The following is a 22,010-nucleotide window of genomic DNA, read 5'->3' on the forward strand; positions in this document are numbered from 1 at the left end:
AAATTCAACCCAGTTCAGGGATTCGGACCTGATTATTAAAAACTTCAGTCTGGGGTGCCTGGGTGGCTCAGATGGTTGAGCATCTGCCTTCGGCTCGGGCCCCGGGGTCCTGGGATTGAGCCCCTTGTAGGGCTCCCTGCTCAGCGGGAAGTCTGCTTCTCCCTCACCTTCTGCCTCTCCCCCTGCTCGTGCTCTCTCTCTCTCTCTCTCTCTCTCTGTATCTCTGTGTCTCAAATGAATAAATAAAATCTTAAAAAAAACCAAAACTTTAGTCTCATTTAGTTGTTAACTATCTCTGATCACTATCTTTATAACATAACTACAGTGAATCTCTCTCTCTCTCTCTTCCCTTGCCAGTTTATGACAATGTGACAGTCTGGGTCTCACATTAGAGTGGGTGTAGTGGTTATTTTGTGATTATTCCCATTTCTGTCTGACCCGCGTCCCCCCATGAGGCACTTCAGTAGAGTAGCAGTCGGCATGTAACTCCAGGCATGAGGCTGGCCTTCTCTATGTGCTCCAGAGACCCTTGTGTCCTCCCAAGAGATGTTGTTGAGAGATGGTTAAGGGCCCAGGATCCAACTCTTAACCTCTATGAGAGTTGGTGGCCTCTGCACTAGCCAGAGAAGGTCCCTTTCTGCCCCTCTCTGCCCCTGTTTGTATAGTCAAGAGTAGTGATGGTAGGGTGACATTAGGGGGTCTAGAGAGTGGCCCCTGACCTGAGCATGGGGGGCTCAGCCATCTGATGGGTTTTTGAACTTACAAGTTGAAGCATAACACCTTGTATTCTCAGCCATGAATGATCTCCTCTATTCTCAACAATTCCACCTTGATGATGTATCTTTCAGGCCTAGGCACAGCTTTGCACAAACCATTGAATAGGCAGAGGGACAATTTATTTGTGTTTGCAGTCAAGGACTCAATGACAACAGGAAAATGCACATTGGATACATTATTTTTACACATTAACAAAACTCCTGGTCCCCCTAAACTATTACAGGGTTATCTTTGATATAATCATGTATTTTTGTTTCCTCTGTGTAATTATAAAACAAAAAACACTGAAACAGAAAACAAAAACCCATAAAAAATATGATGCTGATGGTTCCTTTCCACTCCTTACTTCTTGCACCTCACAATTTTGTTTTTCTTCTCCCCCTTCTTTTTTTCATGTTTGCTTTCTCTTTAATTTCTCTTTTTACATAGCTGTTTACTCCTTTAGTAACCTATTGGTGGCACCCAAAGGCATTTCTTAGACTACCTGGCAGAAATAAAGAGAAATAAAGAGATTGTAGAATCATTTACTGATTAAGCGATTTATTTCAACTGGAGTACTGTCACTTTCATCTGATCCTACTCCAACTAAATAAAACCTAAGTTTCCTAACATATGCTAGCAAAATATTACTTTACATTTAATGCATTCAATTTTAAATCTTAAGTCCAAATTGCCAAACATTTTTCATGGAAATGTTTTCAGAAATTGATGATATTTAGATGACCAAGATGGAATTCATCAATGGTTTTGATTTAAAAGTCAAAGAAACAGAACATGTCAACTTGGAGTTTCTGTGGAAGTTTTCTCTTGCCTGGCCTTCTGTTCTTCTGTTGTAATCCCAGACACAACTGCTAAGTTACTTATGCTGCCGGCATGTCCAGGTCTGTCTAGTTTGTCCTGACTGGCTTTAGCTTTCCTAGGATGGCCGTGTAAACTTTTTGACCTTAAAGATGGGAATCCCAGAGTTTGGTCTGGTTTCACAGACAGTAAATTTTCCTTTTCAGTTCTGTCAGTGACAGCTAGAGATAAACGAGAGATCTGAGGGACTCTTTCAGACACACAGTTTTCATCTTCAGTGTCTGCGAATTGCTCTTTATGCTCGGCTTGCATTGCAGCTTCTGACACAATGTAAGGAATGTCGGTACTGCGAGAACGTGTGATCTTTTGAACTTGATATTTCCATTCTGTCGTCCACTGTTGAACTGTAGAGGGGCGTGCTGGGTCCATGATTGAACTGTACTCTGTGCTCCAATTGTTAACCCCACTGACCAGCTTTCGTCCCCGGGAATATACAAAACTTCTGGACTTCATTGTTTTAAAAGCACTGAACGTTTCATCAGGATGATAGCGTGTCAACTTTGCTTCTTCCAGGGGATAGGAAATTGTGCCTTCTATCTGTGTTGTTTCCACTGTGAGCTGCGGGCTTTGAAAATCTGATTTGTTCTGTCCATGCATGGTATCTGTTTGATTTACACTTGGGGGAACAGATTCTTCCCGTTTAGAGTCGGCCTGCCTTCCATCATCTTCGGCGGAAATCCCAATATCTGGACCTAATGTTAGCTCTGAAGAGTTCTTGACACTGTGTAATGCAAGTTCACTGCAGTCTGGTGTTGCTGGTGGGCTAGTGCTGGATAAAAGGTGAAGACTGCCCTGACGCTCTGGTACCAGATGCATTTTTGACTCCTTCTCTTCCTTCATTCGGAAGGAACAGGCTTTTTTCCTGAATCCTGTCCCTGGTGGCATGGAGAGAGAAGCATCCTCATAGAGCAACTCCTCTCCGTTAAAATGGTATCTATACATGCTGTAGCCATCGGCACTATTGATACTGCTTTGTCTTAGAAGATAAGTTGCATCACATTCAGAAGAAGCTCGGGACCGTGTCTGTATCAGGTCAGATTTGTCAATTCCTGCGAGATTTTCAAGAGCATTCACCATTCTGTTAGACAATTCCTCCAGCTGGGAAAGTCGAAGGTCAACCGTCTGCAGGGAAGTTTTCATAAAATTTTCTCTTTCGTTGATTTCTTCCAATCTCATTGACATGTTTTCAACTCTGGTGAACACAGAGGGATAGATTTATTAAGCTGAGATTAACTAAATATTAAAAACAAAAGTATAATGTTATTGTTATGTGATTTTCGGGTCTTTTGAGAATCATGGAGCTCATTGGGCATGTTTTCAAACTTTGTACTACTTCATACTTCAAACTACTAAAAATGACTGTGAGGAGTATTAGAAAGTAATAGAATTACAGTTAACTAATGCATACAGTGTGTACTATTTACCATTCATGACTCCAAGTGTCTTATGTATTCATTAATAAGTACTTACTGAGGTACTATTCTAGGCTGATTTAATCCTCACAACAGCCTTATGAGATAAGCACTATTATCATCATCCCCATTTTAATGAGGAAATCAAGTCATCGTGTAAATAATTTGCCCAAAGTCACATGACTGGTAAGCAGTGGGGCTGTACAATTTGAATGCACACAATCTATTCTAGCATTTGCTCCAGCTTTTTCTCTTAGCTGGTACACCTCATTGCCTCTGAGAATAAAGGAAGATACTAGCACTTAGGTTTTTGAGGTTTGATTATCGCTGTCAGCGATTAATTGTTATGATGATAAAATTAATTAAAATCCTTATTTGAAGTTCAGGGGATTCAAATGACGAATTGTTAGTAATTAAGTACAGATTATCAGACGGTTTACTTAAGGGACAAAAGGTCATTTAATTATCTGAAGAATACCACTAACTTTAAATTGCTCATTATATTTAATAATTAATATTCCCTTAATGGGTGTTTAAAAAAAGACCATGGTAGATTATAAATATCTGCTGTTAGATTTTTAACTCCTAGAAGATCAGGCAACAACTTATGAAACCATAATGTCTGAACTAAAACCTGCTGGTATAGACTATGTTTTATATTTCAAGAATATGTACAATATGAATTTTTTCAGCTGGTTTGTGAAATGTAACTCTAAGAGGCAGTGAGGTATGCCCAGGACCTAGCACTGCCTTCTAAAAGTTGAATTTAGGGCACCCGGTGTGGCTCAGTTGGTTGAGGGTCTGACTCTTGATTCTGGCTCAGGTCATGATCTCAGGGTCATGAGATCGAGCCCCTCCTCAGGCTCACAGTCAGCAGGGAGTCTGCTTGGGATTCTCTCTCTCCCTCATTCTGCACTCACGTGTGCGTGTGCTCTCTCTCTCTCAAAAACAACAACAACAACAACAAAAAAAAAAAACCTTAAAAAAAATAAATAAAAGTTGAATTTGCCCCCCAGGACGTGGTGGGGTTGGGCAATGGGGATCACGGCTCCCAGTTGGAAGCTTCTGGGCCCGCTGAACCAGTGGTATGGTGGGCCATTCCAGCAAGTTCATCGCTGGGTGAAGACCAATACTTGGGTCTGATTCTGTCATGCTTTGGTTTTCTCCCACCTTCCAATCTTTTCTTAGAAACATACCGGCAGTCTCCAGGGTCACCCAGTTTGCACTGAGTCTGTTTCTAGCAGGTCTTTGCTACCTTCTTACATATCCTTATAAATCCTTTCACCTGTTCTCCCGGATTTCCTCTTACCTACTTCCTGAGCACCCGCTGCTCTTTTCTACACTAAGTTTCTGCTCTCTGACCCCGTCTCCCGAGCTTTTCTCACCCCCTGCTACCTCTGTGCTTACCCTTCCCTGCTTTTGCCAAGCTGCGCTTCTGTTGGCCACATTGACAGCCACGCTCTGATGAGTGGGAGGGTCCTTGGCTTCTATTCTTAACTTTTTTTGTGGGGAAAAGACTATTTATATGTCCCCTAGGAAACCACATCATTTTAGCAGGAAGGGTCTGGCTTCCTGGAAATTTGCCACCGGGAGGACCAAGTTCACTGTGTATGAGAAGTCCTGACTTCTGTACCACAGATACTACGTGTTCTAAGGGTTCTTTCTCCTCTTGCATTTTGGGGACCAACAGAACTTTCGCTATTAATTTACGTTACTTCAAGTAAGACTTGATTTTCTCTGTTAAATGTCATGCCTCCTTGCTTACTTCAAATCTGTTACCCTCAATGATTCCTTGTGTTAAAATCCACACTATCCTCTGTCACGTCAGACTTGAGAGCCTTTAATAAATACTACATTAAGAGATAATGCAAACTCTGAAAATTAAATACACTCTTAAAATATAGATAAATATCTCTCCTCTCAAATCTTTTATAATTCTCTGCCTATGTTTTTCCTGTATTACCTAATTCGGATAACAGCATGGCCAGCCACTCATACATAAAAAGGAAATTTGCTATTTGTGACAACATGGATGGACCTAGAGGGTGTTATGCTCAATGAAATAAGCCAGACAGAGAAAAACAAATACCCTATGATTTCACTCATATGTGGAATCTAAAAAACAAAACATGTGAACGAACAAACAGTAAAACAGAAACAGACCCCTAAATACAGACAACAAACTGGTGTTACCAGAGGGGACAGGGAGGGAGGATGGGCAAAATGGGTGAAGGGGAGGGAATGGGAGGTGCAGGCCTCTGGTTATAGAATAGGTTATAAGATGAAAGGTACAGCATTGGGAATATAGTCAGTAGTATTATACTAGTGTTGTGAAATGACAGATGGTAGCTACATTCGTAATGAGCATAGCATAAGGTACGGAGTTGTCAAAACACCATTCTACACCTGACACTAATGTAACACTCTGTGTCAAACACACTTCAATAAAAAAATAAAATAAAAAGGAAATCGCAAAGTCATCTGATCCTTAAGTCTCCCTTACTGCACTCAGCCTCCCTACTTCTCTAACCCCCCACCCCCTGCATTGAATAAACTACCAAGCCCCGTGGTAGGACTCCTCTGTGGGTGTCTCTAAATCTCCTCCCATTCCTACTGCCACTCCCTTAATTGAAACTATGGAAGAGATGATGTTTCACGATGTGGCTTAGATTAAGAAAAATGATCAGATGCTTATTTCAAGCCCGTAAGCAGCTGCAGCGTTGGAGACAACCAAGTTTAAATGTTATACCAAATCAAGGGACACTGTATTGAGTTTTTATAGTATGTGTGAAAGAAGAAAGAAATACATGAGTTTAAGTTCACTTATATCTGAAATGATGAACAAAAAGGATGGATAAGAAACCATCTCCTATGCTAGCCATATTTTGCGACTTCCCTCAATTACTTAAGACATTTCACAAATCTTGACATCCCTACAAGGAGTGATTTCAGATGCAGAAGGACAGGCTAGCTAGGAAACACTTTGACAAGAGTCCCAGATCTGTTGACATACTGAGTGGCAGGAAAACACACAAGAGAAGTCTGTCATTTCTGATAGAGCTCATAGCAAAATATGAACTTTCTTACTTTATAAGTCTTAATTCTGCTTTCCTTTCAGCATGGAGTGAAATATTTTTCAGCATACCACAGAATACATAGGTATTCTAAGGCTAAGTGATTTGCTCTTAAAGACATATTTCTCACATGCCATATTTCTAATTTCATATTTTCCTTTTTTAATTTTTCTTTTAGAAATTTTCATACGGTAAATTGACTTTTTTTCTTTCGGTTTTCAGTTATATGAATCACCCATTGTGTAACTTTAAGATGTCAAATGTGTTGATACATTTATATATGGGTAACATGATTACCACTGTAGTGTCAGCTTACACCTTTATAATGTCACATAATTATCCTTTATTTTTTGTGGTGGGAATAATTAAGATCTAGTCTTTTTTTTTTTTAAAGATTTTATTTATTTATTTGACAGAGAGAGAGATAGTGAGAGCAGGAACACAAGCAGGGGGAGTGGGAGAGGGAGAAGCAGGCTTCCCACTGAGCAGGGAGCCCGATGTGGGGCTCGATCCCAGGACCCCGGGACCATGACCTGAGCTGAAGGCAGACACCCAACAGCTGAGCCACCCAGGTGCCCCAAGATCTAGTCTTTCAGCAATGCTTAAGTTAATAATACAGTATTTTTTACTATAGCCACTATGAGGTACATTAGATCTCCAGGACTTATTTATCTACTGGTTGCAAGTTTGTACCCTTAAACAACATATCCTCAATTCCCATGGTAGCCCCTGGGTAGCTACCATTCTACTCTCTGTTTTTATGAACTTTAGCTTTTTCTGATCCCACATAGACATGAGATCATACAGCATTTCTCTTTCTCTGTATGACTTATTTCACATAAGCATAATGTCCTCAAGATCCATCCATGTTGTCACAAATGGCAGGGTTTCCTTCTTTCTCGTGGCTAAATAATATTCCATTGTATATGTAAACCATGTCTTCTTTATCCATTCATCTGTTGTGGACACTTGGGTTGTTTCCATATCTTGGCTATTCCAAATAATGCTGCAATAAACATAGGAGTACATATATCTCTTGGACGTCCTGTTTTCATTTCCTTTGGATATGTACCCAGGAGTAGAATTACTGGATCATCTGGTAGTTCTATTTTTAAATTTTTGAGGAAACTCCATATTGTTTTTCATAGTGGCTGAACCAGTAAGTTTTCATTTCATACCTAGAGAATACAGTAAGTGTATGTTTAACTTTATGAGAAACTGCCAAACCATTTTTCAGAGTGGCTGCACCATTTTATAGTCCCACCAGCGGTGTAGGAGAGTTCCACAAGCTCAGTGTCTTTGTTGGCACTTGGTATTATCAGTATGTTTTTATTTTAACTATTGTAATATGTGTGTAGAGTTATCTCATCATGATTTTAATTTGCATTTCACTAATAGGTAATAATGTTGAGCATCTTTTTATGCGCTTATTTGCCAAATTTAAGTCTTCTCTGGTGTGTCTATTTTCATCTTTTGCCCATTTTTAAAATTGGGTCATTTTCTCCCATATTATTGAGTTTTGAATTTTAGAAGAGTTATAGAAGTTTAAGTTCCAGAAGTTTAAGACTTGTAGTATGTTGTTCAATAGCAGTGGTAGAGTGGATATCCTTGCCTTGCTCTCAATTTTAGGGGAGAAATCATTCAGTCTTTTACCATGTTAGCTGTGGCTTTTTTATAAATGCCATTTATCAGATTGAGGAAGTTCCTCTCTGTTCCTGCTGAGAATTTTGCTGTTTTTTTGGTTTTTAATTTAATTTTATTCTTTCTTTTTTAAAAAAATCAGGAATGGATGTTGAATTTTGTGGAAATATTTTTTTTCTTCACCAGTTGATATTATCATATGTTTTCTTTAAACTGTTAATGTAGTGGATTACATGGAGTTTCAAATGTTGAACATCCTTTCATTTCTAAGACAAACTCTACCTGGTTGTGGCTAGACTCAACTTGGTAATATTTGTTGTGAAGTTTTATATCTATGATCATAAGATCTATAGTTTTCTTTTCTAGTTCTGTCTTTGGTTTTTGTGTCAGGGTCATGCTGGTCTCAGAAATAATTTGGACAATGACAATATCATCTACTATATAGATCTTATAGTGGTTGTTCTAGGGACTACCAGGTGGATAGTAACATTTCACAGTCTACTTAGCATCAATATTTTACCACCTCAATTGGATGTAAAAACATTACCACCGTGCAGGTCCATTTTCTGTCCACCCCTTTATGCTTTGGTTGTCTTAGATATTACATAGACACGTATTGAAAACCCCAACATTCCTTCATTCCTGATGTTCCAAGTTTACTTCTGGTATAGGTTCTTCTGTCTGAAGAATCTCCTGTGGTAATCTTTTAGAGCCTAACTGCTAACAATGAATTCTCTAAGAAGGTCTTTATTTCATATTCATTCCTGAAGAATTTTTGTTGGATATAGAATTTTGGGGTTGACAGTTCTTTTTTCAGCCTTAAAACCATGATGCTGCTTTTTCCTGGCCTTCTTGGTTCCTCATGAGAAATCTGCCCTTATTTCAATAGCTGTTCCCCTATAAATAATGTGTCATTTTTCTCCGGCTGCTGTAATTTTTTTTTTTTGTCTTTTGTTTTCAGAAGATTCTAACATGTACCTGGGTGTGGATTTCTTTGAGTTATTCCTGTTTGCTGTTTGCTAAATTTCTTTAATGTGTAGGTTTATGTTTTTCACCCAATTTGGGAATTTTTCAGTTATTATTTCTTAAAATATTATTTTCTGCATCACATTTTTTCTCTTCTCCTACTGAGACTCTGATGGCACAGTGTTACACCTTTTGTTATTGTCCCATAATTCCATGAGGTTCCTTTTTTCCCCCAGTTTACTTACTCTCTTTTGCTCAAATTAGGTAATTTCTACATATATATATCTATATGGATATATATATATCCATATAGATACATAGATAAATCTCTCTCTCTCTCTCTCTTTATATATATATATATATCTTCAAATTTACAGATTCTTTCCTCTGTCATCTCTATTATGCAATTGAAACTAGCCAGTGAAATTTTAATTTCATTTATTGTATTTTTCAGTTCTAAACTTTTCATTGATTCTTCTTTATATCTTCTATTTTTTCTAAGACTTTCTATTTTTCCATTAGTTTCAACATTCTTTGCAATTTTGTTCAAGCAGTTTTATAACAGTTGCTTTAAAGTCTGTCAAATAGGGATACCTGAGTAGCTCAGTTGTTAAGCGTCTGCCTTCAGGCTCAGGTCATGATCCTAGTGTCCTGGGATCGAGCCCCACATGGGGCTCCCTGCTCAGTGGGAGGTCTGCTTCTCCCTCTCCCACTCCCCCTGCTTTGTTCCCTCTCTTGCTGTGTCTCTCTCTGTCAAATAAATAAATAAAATCTTAAAAAAAATAAAGTCTGTCAAATAATTCAAACATCTTCACTATCTTGGTCTGACATTTATTGATTTTTTTTTCACCAGGTAAACTGGGATTTTTCTGAATTCTTCATATTCTAAATTATTTTACATTATATCATGGACATTTTGAATATTATGTCATGTGACAGAGTCTTGTATAAATCCCATGAAAAATGTTGATATTTTTCTTTTAGCAATTGACTGACCTAGTTAGGTTCAAGCTGCAAGTTCCACCATGATTTTTGTGGGTTGTGATCAAATTTCAGTTCAATTTTCAAAGACTTGGCAGTGCTTTTGGAATCTGTCCTGTGTATGTACAGCCCAGTGATTCGTAATGTATTTTTGTTATAACTTCTTTATAACAAGTTTGGGACCTTGGAAGTGGTCTATTCATTAGTTCAGTACTCAATGCCTTTGAGATCTTTCTTCTTTTTTTAATACAGGCGTTTACTGTTATAATTATTTTGAGTACCGCTTTTGCTGCATCGTATAAGTTTTGGTTATGTTGTGTTTTCATTTTTATTCATGAAGTATTTTCTTTCTGTCTCTTTAAAAAATGTTAAATTGTGGTAAAATACATATAATATAAAATTTACCATCCCAACTATTTTTAAGTGTACATTTCAGTGGCATTTAGTACATTCACACTGTTGTGAAACCTCAAAGTACTTTCTAATTTCACTTGTGATTTCTTCTTTGACTCATTGGTTATTTAAGACTGTGTAGTTTAATTTTCATATATTCATGAATTTTCCAAATTTCCTTTTGTTATTAATTTATCATCTTATTTCAGTGTGGTCAGAGAACACACTTTGATTAATTTCAATCTTTTAAAGATTTGTTTAGATTTGTTATATGGTCTAACATATGGTCTATCCTGGATAATGTTCCATATGCTCTTGAGAAGAATGTATATTCTGCTGTTGTTGAGTAGTGTTCTGTTAGGTTGAGTTGGCCTATAGTATTATTCAAGTCTTTTATGTTTTTATTACCTTCTTTCTAGTTGTCCTATTATTAATGCAAGTGAGATATTAGAGTCTCCAACTATTATTGTAGAACTGTCTGTTTCTCCCTTTAATTCTGTCAGTTTCCGCTTCATATATTATGAGGCTCTGCTATTAGGTGCATATGTGTTTATAATTATTCTATCTCCTTGATAGATTGACCATTTTATCATAATTTAATGTCCTTTTTTTGTCTCTAATAACAATTTTTGTCTTAAAATCTATTTTTTCTGATATTAGTATACCCACCACAGCTATACTAATATTTTTAAAGACTTATTTATTTTAGAGAGAGAGAGAGAGAGAGACAGAGAGAGTGAGAGGGAGGAGGGGCAAAGGGACAGGGAGAAGGGATCTCAAACAGACTCCCCACTAAGAGTGGAGCCTGATGTGGAAGAATTTACACCTATCATTTTACTATTTGTTTTCCACATGTCTTATGTCTTTTTTTGCTCAATTCCTCCATTACTACCTCCTTCTGTGTTAAATGGACATTTTCTAGTGTACCTTTTTAATTCCCTTTCCGTTTCTTTTATTATATATTTTTGAGTTATTTTCTTGGTGGTTGCCCTAGAGACTACAATGAACATCTTAATTTATGACAGTGTAATTCAGATTAATATCAATTTAATTTCAATAGTGTACAAAAATTTGCTTTTTTAAAGTTTATTCCTTCTTCCTCTACTTTACGCTGTTGTCACAGATTACATCTTTATATGTTTTGTGCCCATCAATATAGACTTGTAATTATTGCTTTCTGTGGTTATCTTTTAAATTATATACAGAATAAAAAGAAGTTATAAACAAAAAATACATTCATAATGTCTTTTATACTTATGTATGTATTTACCTTTACTAGTGCTCTTTACTTTTTCATGTAGATTTTAGTTACTGTCTGGTGACCTTTCATTTCTGCCCAAAGGACTTCTTAATATCCCTCCTAGGGCAGGTCTAGTAGCAACAAATTCTTTCAGTTTTTGCTATCTGGGAAAATCTTAATTTCTCCCCTCATTTTCTGAAACAGTGTTTTGCTAGAATAGTATTCTTGGTTGATAGTATTTTTCTCTTGGCACTTTAAATATTTCATCTTACTGCCTACTGACTCCCTGATTTCCATTGAGAGGTCAGCCTTTTATTTTATTGAGGATGTTTTGTATGTGATGAGTTCCTTCTTTCTTGCTGCTTTCAAGATTTTTTTTCCTTTGGCTTATGACAGTTTGAATATGATTTGAATAAGTGTGGATGTCTTTGAGTTTATTTTACTTGGAGTTCATTAAATTTCTTGTATGTGTAGATTCATATTTTTCATCAAATTTGGGAAAATTTTGGCCTTTATTTCTTCAGATATTTTCTGTCACTTTCTCTTTTGTCTCCTTCTGGCACTCCCATTATGTGTATGCTGTTATGCTTATGGTGTTCCATAGATCTCTGAGACTCCATTCATTCTTTTGTATTTCTCTTCCTTAGACTGGATAATCTCAATTTATCTTCAAGTACACTGATTCTTTCTTCCACCTGCTCAAATCTGATTTTGAGACTCTATAGTAAAATTTTCATCTCAGTTCTTGTACTTTACCAATTCCAGAATTCCTGTATGCTTCTCCCTCTCCTCCCCCTCCTCCTTCTTCTACTTCTTCCTCTTTTTAAACATAATTTCTATCTCTTTATTCATATTCTCTATATGGTAAGACATCATTCTCATGCCTCCCTGTAGATCTTTACAGATGGTTTTCTTTAGCTCTTTGAATGTGTTTAAAATAACTGATTTAAACTTTCTGACTTTGTCAGGAAGTCCAATATCTGGGATTTATTAGGGCCAGTTTTTTTTTGATTGCCTTTTCCCTAGGTATGGACCTTACTGTCTTGTTTCTTTGCATGTCTTTTTATTTAAAACTGGGCATTTTGAGTAATATAGCATGGCAACTCTGGAAGTCAGATTCTCTCTCCTCCCCAGGGTTTGTTGTTATTGCTTCATACTGTAGTAGTTTTTGCTTATTTAGTAATTTTTCTGAAATGATTCTATACAGCCTGTATTCTTTGTTGTGTGTGGTCACTGAAATCCTGTTCTTTTAGCTCAGTGGTCAGCTGATGATTGAACAGAGATTTCCTTAAATCTCTGGAATAAAAAAATTTCCCAGTCTTTGCTGAAGAGCTCTGTGCAAGCACATCTTCAACACTCAGCTAGAGTTTGTATCTTTGTCTTAGCCTTCACTTCCTGTTTGCACAGAGCCTTTAGGTCAGCTAGAATTGGACGCTTTCTGCCTTCTCAGGTATTTTATGAGCATGTGCACAGCCCTATGCATGCACATTGCCTTCTAGATTCCCAGGAGTATGTCAGAGCTTTTCAAAGTCCTATGGATATCTCATTTCCCGACCTTTTCTCTGAAGCTTTTTGGTTAGTCTCGTTTGCCGCAATTCTGTTATTTGTCACCTGGGGAGTAGGAACTAAAATATTTGCCTGTAAATGTTTTTGACAAATCCCCTCTCCCCATCCCCACCTCTAGCTAGCAGATTTAGCACTGGGCCAGTTCCAAGTCAGGGGAAATTAAGACAAGTCTTATGAGCCAATCTTTCGGGGAGTCACCAGATGGGTCAAGACAGAGAATTACAGTTCTTGTGGATGAGGTCCTTTCTGCTTCCACTGGTACCAGGAATTCAGAATGTTATTTTCATGGATGCCACTGAACTGAGGAGTGGGGGATGGGACTAGGTAAATTGAAACACCACAAAGCTCACTTAAGAAAAAAAAAGATTCAGGGGTGCCTGGGTCGGTTAAGCACCTGCCTTCAGCTCAGGTCATGATCCCAAGTTCCTGGGATTGAGCCCCACATCAGGCTCCCTGGTCAGCAGGGAGTCTGCTTCTCCCTCTCCCTCTGCCTGTCACTCCCCCTGCATGTGCTCTCTCTCTCTCTCTCTCTCAAATAAATAAATAAAACCTTAAAAAAAAAAAGAAAAAAGATTCAGCTATGTTTCTTGAATAAGCACTCCACAAATTGTTGCAAGCCGTTGGTTCATTTCCATCTTTATAAAAAGGTTGATTCTGAAAGTTTTGCCAGTTTTATGGAGGGATGGGATCCAAGAGTTCCTTACTCTGTCATTTTTTTGTTCACTTTGTTGCTCTCAATGCTTTAGGTACACTAATCAGGAGCAGAACCCCCCCACACACACGTGCGCACACACACACGCGCGCACACACACACGCGCGCACACACGCACAGACATACACATACAGATACAGTTTGGGGGTGAGCTCTAAAGTTCATAAGCAACTTTATAGGGTTACTTTCCCCAGCTCATCCCTCTCTATAATCTGCTTTGTGTTTCCAGTACCCTGGAGCTCCTTCTTTCCAACCTCCAATCAGAAATCTGGGGCTTTAATTAATCCACTCTGCCCTGCACTTCCACATCTTCCAGGGCCAAGTGGCAGGAGGACAGAGAGAGAGAGCAAAAAGCAATAATTGGTCCCACCCTCTTGATTCTTGATGCAATAGGTAGGGACTTCAATAGAACCCTGGATCTCCTACAATTGACTCAGTTAGGGGAACAGTAGGAAGGGAAAGAGGACACTTCTGGAATAAGGAGGATGAGGTCTCAGCATAATTTTCTTTAATATTAAAAGAGATATGACCTCATATTTTACCCCAGGGTGATAAAGCAAAAAGTATTACTTGTTAGGAATAACCTCTTTGCCTCCAATGGCTTCTTGTTCCAATCCAAAACAATAACACAGGTACCTAATCACATCATTCTTTGCTTAACAACAGCAGCAGCTTCTCATAACACTTAAGATTAAAAGCCAAATTTATTGCAATGTTAGGTACCAAGGAGTGTGTTAAAAGGAAAACCTAGGGGCGCCTGGGTGGTTCAGTCAGTGAAGTGTCTGCCTTCGGCTCGGGTCATGATCTCAGGGTCCTGGGATCGAGTCCCGCACCGGGCTCCCTGCTCCGCGGGGAGCCTGCTTCTCCCTCTCCCTCTGCCCCTCCCCACCCCCGCATGCTTGTGAGCATTCTCTCTCTCTCTGTCTCAAATAAATAAATAAAGTCTTATAAAAAAGATTTCTGTTTCTTATATACATTCAAGACTTTTCAGAATCTGGCCCCCATCCTCCCTTTCTGTCTCATCTTCTTCTTCATCCTCAAATTTGCTTCACAAACATTCCATCATCACCAAAATGGAAAAATAAAATTCTCCTAGAACTTGAGAACCCCAAATGCCAGGGCATTTGATGACCTCAGTTTGAGAAAATTTGTTCTAGAACTTCCTACCTCTGATGTTTGTAGAACCAGAGGAATGAACACTGCCTTGGTGATGCCAGGGATCCCAGCCATTGTATATAAAATTATGCTGTTATCCTGGCTTCTAGTATTACTTAATTAGATTACCATGACTGCATTGTTCATTATTTTTCAAAATAATATTCATTTTATAAAAGAGGTCAATATTTGCTTTTGACTATTTCAAATCATTTGGTCAAATCACTTATAACTATTATTGTAGTATGACTGGTATTTGACTTAAAGGGACTATTCCTCTGGATGGTAAGTACTTTTGTTATACAAATGAACTTTCTTAGACTGAAATACTGATTTCTTACCAGATCTACCGCTATCTATTTTTGCCAATTTGAATTCATGGCTTCTCGTAATTATTTCTGTGTTTGGATTTACATATAGATCACATAAGTAGCTTCACTAGTTTTAATTTTTTTAATTTAAATTCAGTTAGCCAATGTATAGTACATCATTAGTTTTTTATATGATGTTCAATGATTCATTAGTTGTGTATAACACCCAGTGCTCATCACATCATGTGTGCTTCCCTAGGTTTTCATCTCATGCACTGTGGTAGCATTTACTTCACAGCAAAAATTCTTCCATTTAGAATACTTTGGAAAGGGCATGAAGGCCATTTTTCTGACTATCAAACACCTGAGTTTCAACTGGCAGGCCAGAAGAACAATTTGTGAGGGCTAGACTTTTATGTCAGAGGAAACTAGAACCAAGTGAAATCTATAAACTGGCCGGGCCTAAAGTAATCATTCTCCTGTTTTTGAATAGAATTTAAGGTGCACTTGATTTATGACAATATTTCCACTGCCTTTTACTACTTAATGTGTGCCTCCTACTAGAACCACTGGCAACCCAGAACCTAACTTGCTTTATCAGTTCTAGTTAACAATAGCTGTATTTGTCCCCCTCACATTTCTCTCTGTTTGATTCAGAGATTAGTAAAAGGCAAAAGATTTATGCGATCTGAAGATGATTCAGAGATTAGTACAGATTGGTCTACAGTGTCTTCTATTAAAAGGCCACATCCCAGTGCCCTAATCAGTCTCAAAATCTGGCACATATATAATTCCACTTGTTTTGTAAGTTAAAAGAGTTACAGACAATGGTATCAGATTAACAACTGACATTGCATATCAGGACTCGTTTTGTTTTAGCTTGTTTTCAAGAAAAAAGAAAGGCTGTTTAGCATCAACATTTTGTCAACTTCAGGATTCTGTTTGAGATGTGCCCATATTCATGTTAGGGATGAAGTGCTCCACCAGCTCCTTCTTTATTATGTATCTGTCACCAGTGACAATAAACAACATCAGCAAGAACAGCAATAACAACAGAAGTAGCATGATAGTGTTGTGAGAATTAAGTGAAATCGTGTAAATGAAAGCACTCTGTGAGCTGTAAATGCTATGCAAGTGTAAAATAACATGACCATGTGAAGTAGGTGTGATTGCAAATCTCCAGATGTTTTCACCTGTATCTTCATATATTTATTATTTAGGATATTTGGTTTTGGACATCATACTACTAAACCTGAAAGTAGCTTAATTAAAACACATTTTTTGGTTAAGGCATTATAAATAAAGTTTTGCACTTCATTCAACTAATAGATACAACAATATATAATTTGTGGCACTTTTGTAGTAACTTTTAAGAGAATACCTATATACGGCATAACTTTATTGAGTTTCATAGGCTCTTATCTATTAAATATAAGGTCCAGATTCATGATCTCATGGTAAGAGTCCCTGTGTGTGTTTTCTAAGGACAGAACTTAGATGTTTGGAGTTGTGTAGTATGGTAGTTACCAAAACCTGTTTTAGGTGCAGTTATCTTTTCATATGCAGTCATTACCCTTCACCTGCAAGGCATCTTATAAATTACATGGGAACATTTTTCCTTAATGATAGAGCTCAATGTTAACCTAAAAACATAATGTTAGTGGAACAACTAGATCCAATTTATACTTGAAGAAACCCATGTTTCAAGGTTCCGTGGTGTTCCATATTGAGTTCTAAGACTCTTCTTACCCTGTAATTTTATTCCAGGTCTACAGATCATAAACTTGTCTAATCCAGCCCAAATTTTATATCCAGCTATTTTAATTTCCATCTACTTCTTCATATGAGGCTGCCTTTTAAGTTTAGTAATTACGTGAGAACACTCAGGATGGAACCTGGTTGTGCTTACTTACAGAGTTTTTATATGTGAAAGACTAAACACAGAACAAGACTTAAGCCTTCAATCTTCTGGCTTTCTCATTGTTTTTAATAAGCAAAATACTGAAGACTTACCAAAAGAATATTAAGCTCTCTAGGATTTTAGCTCTAGGCCACATCATTTATATATACCAACATGGCCATATTTCAGACCTCCTTGGTTTCTAGAATTCAAGTCATCTAAATCATTAGACTTTTCTGGCTGTATTCCACTTTCTGTTCAGGCAAGACTCTGGTCAGCCACTCACTGAAGCTCTTAGTAATATCCTAGGTTCTCTCTCCCTTACTTTCAACATAATAGTGTCAACTCTACTCCTTCCTCTATTGCCACTAGGACTCCACAGCTGGGCAGGGAAAAATGGTGGCTTGAGGCAGTTTAGTATGTTTATGCTACCATTTACAAACACTAACATTGTTGTGGTATCCCCACTGATTGGTTCTTGGGATCATAGGTCCCTTTCAGCCTCCCTTTTGCTATGCCCCATGCTTCATTCACTAACTGCATCATTGCCCTTGGGCTGTAGAGAGTCACTGATGAAGGTCATCAGAGTCACCTTGAATTGGCTCAATACAAAGTCATGTTAGCTAATTTCATATATGTCCTCCATGTTCCTGCTGAGCAATCTCTTGGCTAGCTCCTTTCCTATCATATTTCCCCTAAAGGTGAACTCAAATCCTCCTCAGTGGCTTCAAGTCTGTAATATTGCTGGGGGTACTCTTTCCCCATTCTTATCATTTCTTCCTATGTGTCTGGACTTTCTTTTAGTGTAAAATTCTTGGCCTCTCTCCAGTCCTTTGTTTATTCCTGAGTAGGACTGATTTTCTGGTTGGAATTTGGGGACCAGGACACCAGTTTGCTTTTCTCTCTCTCTCTCTCTTTGGGAGCTAGCTGCCTGCAGAGAGCATGGGTTCTCACTTTGTTTTGTTCATATGGTAAGCTTAGTGGGGAAAGCTGATTCTGCCTGTGAGAACAGAGGCCTGCAGGTGCCTGTGACTGAGTAGCTATGGCTAATTCTGTGAATTTGGCAACAACTGAACCACATCCTCTAGCACAACATTTATTACTAATAAAGCCAATACTATTTTTATCTCTATGTGCCTGGTATCTCCATCTGTCCTTGAATTGGCTCTCAAAATTAGGTAAGGAACAAGATTGTCATTTACTAGAAAGATTGAAACTCCCACATTTAATCCCACCCCTTCCCCATAATCCAAGCAACTTTGACTCCTATTCATTTCTAAGATTAAGGCATTCAGATGGAATCTTCACCAAACGTCTCTCCCATCACTGTGTGTTTGTCTTTCTTTTTTTTTTTTTTTTAAGATTTTATTTATTTATTTGAGAAAGAGAGAATGAGAGACAGAGAGCACAAGAGGGAAGAGGGTCAGAGGGAGAAGCAGACTCCCTGCTGAGCAGGGAGCCTGATGCGGGACTCGATTCTGGGACTCCAGGATCATGACCTGAGCCGAAGGCAGTCGCTTAACCAACTGAGCCACCCAGGTGCCCTGTGTGTTTGTCTATGACTTTGTCTACACCAGAGGAATTACCCACCTCCTTTCTGAGACCCATCTCTCTTTCAAGTCTCCTTCTACTGACTATCTCATTTCTCTCCTTCTCGTCTTTCTTGTTATGGTCTCTGTTACCAGCATCTCTACTTGATTACTCAGGGAAAGGATACCAAATAAGATCTCAGGACCACAAACTGCTGTTTTTCTAATCAAGCCTAGAGGAAACTTAACACCTTAACCCAGGTCCACAAATATGGCAAGAAACCACTTGACCCAGAGTGTCTGGGGGAATCCAGACCTTCTATTATAGGTTTGGCTAGTCTAAGACCCATAGATGCTTAAGTACAAGACCAAGAGCATTTAAAATATATGGTTTATGAATTATAGCCTGCATACTTGAAAATATCATATATGCAAAATAAAAATTTATGTAAATGGAAGATACGAATGAAGAAGAGATAATAAGGAGGAAATGTATACCATGTATTCCAAAAACCTCTAATAATGTACCTGTATTAATTAAATATTAAGTTTCGTGTGAAGCTTCCTTGATGCCATGGAAAAAAGGAAAACACACTGGATTACATAATTCTCATTGTTCAAGAAAAAGAACTTGAATCTCTGGCAAAGTTTTTTTAGAAAAGATTCTTTCCAACTCACTTGCTCTTGAACCTGTGAACCAAGGGATGCCAAACCACAAAAGGACTGATGTACGCAACAGTGAATTTTCAAGAGACACAGAGATGGCCTTCAAGTTCTGATTGATGAAGATACATGTTACTAGGGATTAGCCTGGTATGATGAATATCTAGGTTGATGAATTCTACCTTGGTTGTGCTGGCAGAAGTTATTCATAAAATGTTCTTCCACAAGCCCTCTTGGTTATCTGATATTAACCTTTCAAGCAAAGAAACAACACCTGTCAACACCTTTCAACACCACCAGTTGTTTTGGTGTTGCTGATATTAAAGATTCTTCCTGACAGTTATGGGTAGCAGAATCATTTGTATATTGAGACTGTTCCTAGTTGCCCGTAGCAAAATCAAAGTTGCAAACTCAGAGGGAACATAGTTGATATTCTATTTGATATTCATTAAGGATAGGATGGAAATTTGCATTCAAGTCAGGACATGAACTTTTTAATCATCCATTCATTCAAAAACTCAAGCTCCTGCTACGTGGAGATGTGCAGGCTTCTCGACCTAGTCTAAGGTGTGAGGTGGTCAGGGAAGTTTTCCATAAGGAATTGACATTCGAGCAGAGATCCAAAGGATGAGTAGACAGAGGTTACAACATGTGCAAAAACCCCTATGGCAGGAAGGGAGTGGTGGCTTTGAGGAGATGAAAGGAGGCCAACAAGACTGGAGTACCAAGCATGAAGGGAGGACAGTCCAGGGTGAGGCTGGACCTGGGAGCAATGGGAGCCACTGGAAGACTTTTAAAGAGAGCTAGCCGGGAGCGATGCAACCAGATTAGAGTCTAGTAAGTGCAAAATGAATTGGAAGAGCAGAAATGATTATGGAGTGCTCAGATGCTCTCAGAGCTCAGAGCACGGAAGAGGATGTCCAAATTTGGGAGGAAAATCATAAGTGTAGTGCCCTAAATTAGCTAAATGGGCATGCTGGGTGGGGCTTTGGGTTAAATACCCTGCTGCAGGGTTGTGCTGACTAAAAACTGAATCATATTGTAAATCTCTGATCGAGGGATTAAATGTTGGATCTCACAAAATGGTGAAGTTGGGTGAAATTGTTAGAATTTCATATATTAGTTTCCAAATGTTAAGGGAAAAGCATGAATTTGGTTCCTGCACGTAAGCCCTCAAAACACCCTGCATGGAGGAGCACAAGTATGTAAACTTCCTGTGTGAACACGTTTGTGAGACTGAGTCATGCAAATTGCTGGCCCAGGTTTTGAAAAGTACCAGACAACAGGGAGGCCAGGCAGGGACTAATGCCAAGCGCACCTTTCATGGATGCTCACTCCTACCCAGATCCTGCAGATCGAATGGTGCTGAGGATGACAGGAGAATCATCAAATGGCAAATGGTGACGTGGAAAATAAAAACAATCCAATATACCAAGAAGATTTTTTAAAAATGGCAGAAATATCTGAGTACTCAAAAATTTGATTTTAAAAGTAATCACTGGTGTCAAATTTAGGTAAGAATAACTAATTTTATTTCTATTCTTCCACCCTCTTTCCTGCTCCTCAGCTGTCCTGGTTAAGGGAGAAGGAAAAGTACCTTCTCCTCAAAACTTCTCCTCCATTTGTCTCCAATATTCACCTGTGATTCAGCCTAGAAAGGGTCAACAAGGGAACCGGAGAGGCAGGAATGTACTGCCATCACTCCTGGAGATCTCAGCCAAGGGAAACGGGAAGTAGATGTTTTTACTGCCCAGCACACTTTCATTCCTATTACGTGTGCACAGAGCCCCAAGAGGAAAATGCAGTTTGGTAGTGACCTGATAACCACATTCTTGGAGGCTTGCTCCAAGAATGGTAAAAATCCAAACAATGCTGGGGGAAGGGCGAAAGGGAAGAGGCAGAGTGAAACAAAACACAATTTCCATTGTAAATTACTGGCTGTGATTAAATCCAAGTTAATGTCTAACTAAAAAGTTGAGATTTTAGATTATAAGATGGGAGTAGCTTATCTTTCTCAGGAAGAAATAATTTTTTAAATCTTGAAAGCTTAGCAATTACTATTAAAACAGCAAAGATGTATTTAAAAGTTGTTGTGGTTTTTTTTTTTGAAAATGCGCCTTATTAAGGCCAAAAGTTGGTGCAGATAACCCTTGAATTTGGTAGGCTGGATTACAAGGTGACTAGGGCTAGGAGGGGAGAGGGACAAGAGACCTGGAGCTGCCAGGGGCATTGTCTCTCCTGTGCGCTGTGGCAGAGTCACTGGCCTGAATGTGCACAGCAGGGAGACTTCAAGGTGTATTATGAATTCTGTTGTAGTTGCTGTGTTCTTGTGAATGTCTTTATGTTTATCAATATATACATGCAGCTGTACCAGGAAACTTTAATTCTGAGTACTGAAGGACAGAATGATAAGCTAGAATCCCCATAGGCATCATCCTTCTACCTGCAGTGTTGGTTAAACTCTTTGGAACGATGTTTTATCGATTATGACAATCTTTAAATAATAATAATAATAAAAGCTTACATTGCTTTTATTAAGTGATAAATGTTCTTAAAAATTATATGATTAGAAAAATATAGATAGTGTAGTTTTATTGTTCTTGTCTACCCTTTGCTGGTTACTCGTTCCCAGCTGCAGGAAGAGCAATAGTGAAAAGTTTGGAAAATGTCACCCTTTAATGGCTCTCCCTCACCTGCCTTCATTTGCTCATTCACAGATTCATGCACACATGTATTCATTCATTCTGCATTTATTAAGCACTACCATATGGATGATGCTGATTTTGTTGGGACCGGGGATGCAAAGGTGTGAAAAACACACCCTGCCCCAGT

The 22,010-nt window shown here is 38.4% G+C and overlaps 1 protein-coding gene across 1 annotated transcript in view; it reads right to left on the reverse strand.

Moving 5' to 3' along the window:
• Positions 1-1,554: 1,554 nt before the first annotated feature.
• TRPM1 (transient receptor potential cation channel subfamily M member 1) overlaps positions 1,555-22,010 on the reverse strand; it is a 90,964-nt gene continuing 70,508 nt past the window's right edge. Inside the window, exon 28 of the mRNA XM_028122814.1 lies at positions 1,555-2,827. Coding sequence (XP_027978615.1) covers positions 1,555-2,827 — 1,273 coding nt within the window. The remainder of the gene's footprint in view (positions 2,828-22,010) is intronic.

Source organism: Eumetopias jubatus, unplaced genomic scaffold (genome assembly GCF_037043125.1).
Source record: "Eumetopias jubatus isolate StellerSeaLion01/CBP00866 unplaced genomic scaffold, mEumJub1_p1.0 scaffold_7, whole genome shotgun sequence".
NCBI classification, from domain to species: Eukaryota; Metazoa; Chordata; class Mammalia; order Carnivora; family Otariidae; genus Eumetopias; species Eumetopias jubatus.